General features: G+C 50.9%; 2 protein-coding genes across 2 annotated transcripts in view; one reads left to right on the top strand and one right to left on the bottom strand.

The window, feature by feature from the left end:
- EFR3B (EFR3 homolog B) overlaps positions 1 to 4,672 on the top strand; it is a 79,722-nt gene extending 75,050 nt beyond the window's left edge. The window contains exon 22 of the mRNA XM_011356619.2: positions 284 to 4,672. Within this exon, the coding sequence (XP_011354921.1) occupies positions 284 to 389 (106 nt within the window). The 3' untranslated portion in view covers positions 390 to 4,672. The remainder of the gene's footprint in view (positions 1 to 283) is intronic.
- Positions 4,673 to 6,646: 1,974 nt separating this feature from the next.
- POMC (proopiomelanocortin) overlaps positions 6,647 to 7,372 on the bottom strand; it is a 2,865-nt gene continuing 2,139 nt past the window's right edge. The window contains exon 2 of the mRNA XM_011356618.1: positions 6,647 to 7,281. Within this exon, the coding sequence (XP_011354920.1) occupies positions 6,826 to 7,281 (456 nt within the window). The 3' untranslated portion in view covers positions 6,647 to 6,825. The remainder of the gene's footprint in view (positions 7,282 to 7,372) is intronic.

Raw genomic sequence — 7,372 nt, 5'->3', positions numbered from 1 at the left:
GAGCTAGAGAGGGAAAGAGACAGCTCAGCAAACCCTGGAAAAGAGCGAGGAGTTCTGGTGCCCCAGGCTGAGACTTTACGGTCTAAAGCAACAATGTCACTGTAGAGCCTGCCACAAAGCTGTAGATTCTAGAACAACTTGAAACCTGGAGAACCGTGGAGTGACAAAGGCTCTGGTCCCCTGTTCAAAGAGAAACACAAATCGGTTGCTCTATTTGGCTGCGTGGGGTGGGACCCCGGAATCTCCTGCTCACCCCCTTCTCCTCCATGTGTTCCTGCCCCAGGCCCCCGCCAAGCCCATCAGGAACCATCACCGCAGCCTACGGCCAGCCTCAGAACCACTCCATCCCCGTCTACGAGATGAAGTTTCCGGATCTGTGCGTATACTGAATTCCAAGAGATGGAGCTCCTTGGAGGGGTGGGGTCTGAGGGAGGGGCTCACCCTCGCCCCCACCCCTATTACGTGGAAATCTAACTGGGATCTCAGAAAAGGTCACGTGGATGGCAGCACCTCCCCAGCTAAGCAAGGTGGAGCCTCGGGCCCTCCCACTTCCCTTTTGTCTTCCCTGAGGGGATCAGGCACCTGCTCTTCTGGGACCAATAAGCCTCTCACCTGCATCCTTTGTCTCCTCCTTTGTGTCAGCCAGGGGCCAAGAATCACAGGGGAGGTGGGGGACCAGAGAAAGACTGAGGTTCTGAGAAGCTCCTGCTTGGTGTAACAAGTGAAAAGCTTCCATGGGGGTGGGTCTGGGGGAACACAGCTGCTGTTCCCCCAGGGGGGAACTAGATGGAGACACAGTTGGTCAAAGGAAGCGTAGACTGCAATCGGGAGGAAGCGGTGGCTGCAGGAGCTGGGCGATGGGGCAGCTGCTCTCCAGAGCATCCCCTCCCTCTGGTCCGGAGGCCTGCAAGTGTCCAGTGTCTCTTCCACAATCCTGCTCACCCTGCCAACTGTCTCTCTGTGGTTCTTTCTATTAATTAATCTTGAGCCCTTGTAACAGGAGGTGGGGTAGAGACACCACGGAGCGGGGGGCAGCGAAGGATGAAGTGAAGGGCAGGCAGCTGCTGGTGGAGGCGCTGGCTCTCCCCAGGCTGGGCCTGCCTCCTGTAGAGGAGCAGTAGGCAGAAGTGGGCAAGTCTGCGTCCCTCTGGCATCTTCTCTCCTCCTTTGTTCAGAGGGAGCTTCTCGGCCCACCCATGGCTCTCTCACTTCTGGATGTTTCTCTGAATTGAGCTCTTTCTCTTTGATGCCTTTCTTCCTGGGGATCCCAGCATGTTTTGACAGCCTCTGGGTTGAGAGAGGGCAGAACGAGATAATCTGGTTCTAGATGACCCAAAAGGAGGCCTGCCCATGTCACCTCCTCTGAAAGAGGCTCCTGGACTGGCCGGGCTGGGTTGGTCAGGTGAGGAGATGGGGAGTGATGAAAGGGGGGCAGGGCATAGCACTTTGGGACTCAAGGATGTTAGAAGTCAACCTTCTGGGTGTTTTGTTTGAGGAAAGAAAGACCCAGACCCTGATATTGGAATGATTTCTTCACTATTTGGACAAAGTCTGGACATCAGTGCCAAGTTACAAAGCTTGAGGCCTGGACAGAGTGACGGAGACCCCTTGGGGTTCTGCATTTTCCCTGAGTCTGTGTGCAAAAGCGGATCCAGGAGGCCCTTTTCTGCGTGCTTCGTTCCCCTTTCTCATCCCCCTCCAGGGGACTTTTTGCCTCCAGAGCTGCCTCTGACAGAGCCTTTCCTGGGTCTCCTCCTGTGACAGCACCTATGGCCCCAAATTGTTCTTTTCTTCTCTTCCAGTGAAACTTCCCATAACTTTACTGAGCTGATTTAGCTCACAGCAAGGTATGAATGGCCAAATGATTCTTACCTGGAGAATTTGTTTTTTAAAAGGAGGGAGAGTGAGTAGATTTCTTGACCCAAAGAAATCCCTTTTAGGGTACGATTTTAGGCAGTGTGGGGTGAGGTCAGAAGCAAGCTGTTTCTGCTAAGGGGATGGCAGGCTTTTCGGGACACCGTTGGGTCACACTCCTGCATGACCCTGCACAGATGCACAGTGATTATTAGGACAGATAGGTGCATTTTCCCAAACCGAGAGAACTTTAACATATGCATTTCCCATCACATGTGCAGTGGCGTCTTGGGTAGGAAGCCGTCTGACCCTTGTTCCTGTAGTTTCCCTGCTTGGTCGCTGCCCACAGCTTCTGGGTGGCCTGCGTGATTAGGGCCAGGGGTCCAGCTTCTGCTTCCCCTGCAACTTTTGGCTAATGCTCAACCTAACTTTACAAGCATGAACTGGGATCTCTCCTTACTTTAATATCTCTTTATTAAGAAACCAAGATTCAAATAATCTGAAACAAACTTGAAGGCAAATAACCTCCAGGAGAAATTTTACAGGAAATCTAAATCTTGAGCCACAAACATGTCTTTCCTTGGTATCTTCCCATCTGTATCCCCTGCTCGGCTTTAATGAGAAACCCTGTTTCTTTCTTGCTCCTACTTGACTTTAGGGTCCACCCCCGTGGCTACTGCACCCTGAGCACTGCCCTTGGAGCCCTGGTTCCGGGACGTGGGAGTCATGGTCCTGGAACCTCTTTCTAAAGCCAGCACTAGAACCAGAGACCTGCAAGTCCACTCAGTTGTCTCTCCCTCAGCCCCACCTTGGGAACAGTGATAAAAGGGTGCAGGATCCTCATGGTTCCTACATTCAGCTGCTCTTCCCTTTGTATCTTTCCAAAGCAGCTTTTTCTTTACATCACAGCTCCATTGCAAAGATGAGTTTCTTTTGGAGAATTTTTTTTTGACTGCCCTCTTCTCAGTTTCAGTTTAAACTTAGTAGAATGTTAGGTTGCCTGCTAACAGGAGATAGAACTTGGATTCTGGCCAAATATGCCTCAGAATCAGAAAGTTTAAGGTGAGTGTTAACTCAGACAATTCAATGATAGATTAAGCAGTCTCCACCCCCCACCACAAGCCCGGTGAAGAGAAGCAAAGCAGAGTTTGGTGGGTGCCCATGTCCGTGGCCTGGCATCATCGTGCTTCCTGCCTTCCAACCCCCATAGCACCTGACAGCACTGTGTTTTGTGACGGAGCCTTTTTTCTATCCTTCTCGGTTGTGATTTTGAGCTAACAAGCTCATGCAGACCATCTGCTCCCCAAAGCCACTGAGGACTCTCTCGCTTCATGGGCAAGGGGTAGGGTTGGTTAGCACTCTGCTGACAGAACTTAAAGGCATGAATATATTTGAGATTTGGGAGTTCTGTTCATTTGGATGAGTCGCGTCAGTGTATAAGAAGGTCAGCAGGAAGCACCGTGATCCTGGAGGTTCCTGTTTTCCCTGCAATGGGGTCCCCAGGGCCCTGTGCCTGTTTCCATTTTCCTCTCTCTGAAAAGCAGAAATAAGTGGTTTCTTGACTCCTAGACACCTCCTCACCAGAGAAAGAACCCAATCAGGGTAGAAAAAGAACTAGAAAAGTCCTTAGATACTCTCCTTTGTCCAGTCCTCCACTCTATACAGAAGCAGAAAGGGATGAGCAGTGGAAAGGTGGGCCTGTGACTGACTGAAGTGCTTGAGGAAACACGAGGGTCACGTAGGCACCGCCCTTCGCCCTGGATGTTCTGGGTCGAAGAGGACATGTTCCAACTAGCTTAAGAATTAGAACAGACTTGGGGTACCTTTGAATTGCTCAAAGTCCAAATCTCTGGGATTCTCTGGGGTCCCCTGGGTCACGATACTTTCCAGTTGCTATTTCATTGTCCCCAGGCTTTCTGACTTGGGTACAGAGAGTGTCGTTGAGAAGTGAGGCTATTTCTCTTAATTCTTCTTCATGACCTTAAAATGGCAGTTGGCCAGGTGGGGGCCTGCGGGAAGGACTGGACCTGAGCCGTTAGGCTGAGTGTTAAGTGTGAAGGTAGACAAGGAGGTCAGCTCCTCTGGGCAGGCCGCACTCACTTCCCGTGACCCTTAGACCCTGACAGACAGTCGTGCTGAAACAAGGCATCTTCCTGACGTCTGGAGAGACAGTTTAGGGCACTGTCTTGCGTCTTCATCCCATTAACCCTAGAAATCTTCTGGTTAAAGTGACTCCTTATCCCAAATCTGGCCAGCTGAGGAAGTGGGGAGAAGACACAGGGACTGGGGCTGGGGCTGGGGCTCTGTGACCAGCTGGGATCAGAAGGCAGTTTTCTGTGCTCTCTTTTAGCATCAGCCAGGTTGACCGGGATTTTCTCCTTCAGGGGACCTTGGGGCCCCCATCGTCTTCCCCTCTTGAGCTCTGCCTCCATGACTGTTGATTCTGGCCTGTGGAGTGCAGAACTATAAATCCACAAATGCTGCAGCCCATACATGATAATGTCCGTGTCCATTTAGACCTTCGCAACCTGGCTGAGAGTATGTGTGCCCGTGCGCGTGCATGTGTGTGTAATGTAGCTCGTACTTGACAATATCTGTATATAATAGCTGATGTATTCATACGGGAGTGCAGAATCAGTGCCTGTGGCAGTTTTCCGTATTTTAAATTCATTGAATCAGATTAGTTTTAAGGAAGGGGAAGGGGGGTGTTGAGTAGGAGGAAGGACTCTTAGCAAGATCATTCTTTAGGACTATTAGTCGTGATTTCCCAATGAGCCTTTATGATGCCCTTTTCAAATAAATGTTAATGTTGTCACCAGATGGTTGTCTATTTGATTTCTTTAAAGTAAATGGTTTTCTTGAGATACAAACAGATCTGAAAATATCAACATCCACCCCCACCTGCCATTACTTCACTTGCCTCAAAAGGAAGGGGGATAGGGAAAAGGATGCTATTGAGATGCAAACACGAGGCCCAGGATTCCCAGTGTGGGGGCATCCTCGATGGGAAGGCCTGGGTCATTTCTTCGTTATAGTGACTAGAACCTAGCCCCATTTCATATAACTCATATTGGGAGACTTTATCTTAGGAATCTGGGTTACTGATTCCCCTTACATCAGAACTTCCCAGGGTGCATTCCAGTTTTCTTTCAGTATGAACTCTTAGAGCATCAAAATATGGAGATATATGTGTAAGTACCATACACAGATGTTTCCCAGCCAGCTTTGATCTATACTGCCCAACTGGTATATCTGATGCAGTTGACATGTATGTGTGCATCTCTGTATATAAGTGTTTGTAGGTCTCGTGAATTGAAAACGTGTGTGGCTGCAAACCTGTGGTCCCAGCCTTGTGAAAACATCATGAAGACATATAAAAGAAACCCGGCCCCTAGCCTCTGCGCTTGTGGAGCTTAGGGTTTCAATGAGAGGAGAACATAAAACATACAAGCAGCAAGGAAGTCGCCATCTAAAAAAAAAGAAAAAGGAAAAAAACGTTGCCATCTGAGTCAGACTGCATGCCCTCCATGGCAGAGGGGCTGACTGCAGAAACACTGAAAATGAGCAGACATGGCTGGAAAGAATCACAGCTTTCCTCATGGAAGTGGATTTGATCCTGGGCTCATGTTAAAAAAGGGTAACATTCAAAATGGCGGGGGAATGTTGGGGGAGTTCCAGGCAGAGGGTGAAGGAGGGTGGGAGGAGAAGAGTGAGAAGCTCAGTAGGTAGGAACATGGGAGATGCGGTTTGGTAAGGAAAGTGAACTCATTCACGAGGGCCCTGCACACCATGCTCTGTAGTTAGGAATTGTTAGAAAACTGGGTGGGGGCGACTTTTTAGGCTCCTGAGCCAAGGAATATGGGGAAAGCAAAATTTTGTATACATTACTATGATGATTTGTATCTGATGGGTTGGAGAGAAGAACGGCTGGAGATAGGAGACCAGTTGGTTAGGAAGACCTTAGGTTAGCGGAGGCCTGTGCCGAGGGCACTGAGAATGAAGAGAAGAGCTGGGGCTGGGCAGCATGGGGTGGAGAGAGTGCAGACATAGCTGGAGGAAAAGATAGAGACCTCAAGGCTTGAGTTTGCAGGATTAGAAGAAAAGAATCTGTATGTATTGTGTTGTATGCATACAGATGTGTCTCCATGGATGTGTGTCTATGTGGGTGAGACCATGTGTTTGAGAATGTATCCGGGAATGCAAATTTGAACTGATACCAACTCTTGGCTCTCACACTTAGCTTCTCAGTGATAAAAAGATGATCACATTCAGTTTTTCATTAATCCACACAATAGCCCTCACACCAGGAAGGGAGGAGAAGATGACCACATCTTAGAGAAGTTCAGAGACTTGCCTAAGGTCACATGCATAGCTAGATCCAGGGGGACATTACCACAGCTATGCAGCTTATGGCCCAGAGAGGCCTTCCAGTTGTGGTTGGGCTTCATCAGGGTCAGGCTGGCTCTTGGGGTTGGACAGAGCCAGTCACTCTCGTAGGAATCCTGCCTTTTGATGTACCTTCCAGCCGAGCAGTCTTTTCCTAGCCAACGGAGGGTGGGAAATGTAGCCATCCTGAGCCATCACCTAAACGATGTGGCCCCTTAAAGACCCATTTATTGAGGGGGTAGGGAGATACATCTCTTTCCCAGTCCCACTCCATCCTATGAAATACACTGCCACTTGATTACATGGAAACCAGTATGCCTCTCCTCCACTATATGCTGCCTTTTATTTGATGGATATGTATTTTTAGTTTATTCACCCATTCGACATTCAAAGTCAGAGGCAGACGTGAAACTTGAAAGGTTTTATTTCCTAACTACAGACAGAACTTTAACCGACTGAACATCCGCTGCTCCCACCGCCTGAGCGAGCAGCACACCCAGCCTGGGAGGTGGCAGGTGGGCAGGCAAGGAGAGGGAGCTTTAGGGTCGACTTCCGGGGAGGGAAGCCCCTTGCCCCTCGGTGCCCTCACTGGCCCTTCTTGTGGGCGTTCTTGATGATGGCGTTTTTGAACAGCGTCACCAGGGGCGTCTGGCTCTTCTCGGAGGTCATGAAGCCGCCGTAGCGCTTGTCCTTGGGCGGGCTGCCCCAGCGGAAGTGCTCCATCCTATAGGGCCCCTCGTCCTTCTTCGCCGCCGCCTCGGCCTCGGCCACCAGGCCGTACTCCAGGTCGGCCCGGGCAGCGGCGCCCTCGTCCGGGCCCTCGGGGCTGAGCGCCAGCTCGGGCCGCTCTCCCGCCAGCTCCCTCTTGAACTCGAGGGGGAAGGCCTCGGCCGACTCGTCCGCGGCGCCGTTGGGGTACACCTTCACCGGGCGCCGCTTCTTGCCCACCGGCTTGCCCCAGCGGAAGTGCTCCATGGAGTAGGAGCGCTTGCCCTCGCGGGGGCCCGCCTCGGCGCCGTCGCCGCCATCGCCCGCCGAAACCTGTGGTCCCAGCCTTGTGAAAACATCATGAAGACATATAAAAGAAACCCAGCCCCTAGCCTCCGCGCTTGTGGAGCTTAGGGTTTCAATG

Source organism: Pteropus vampyrus, unplaced genomic scaffold (genome assembly GCF_000151845.1).
Source record: "Pteropus vampyrus isolate Shadow unplaced genomic scaffold, Pvam_2.0 Scaffold28, whole genome shotgun sequence".
NCBI lineage: Eukaryota > Metazoa > Chordata > Mammalia > Chiroptera > Pteropodidae > Pteropus > Pteropus vampyrus.
The sequence above is the reverse complement of the archived record's forward strand: the minus strand, read 5'-3'. Positions and strand labels throughout refer to the sequence as shown.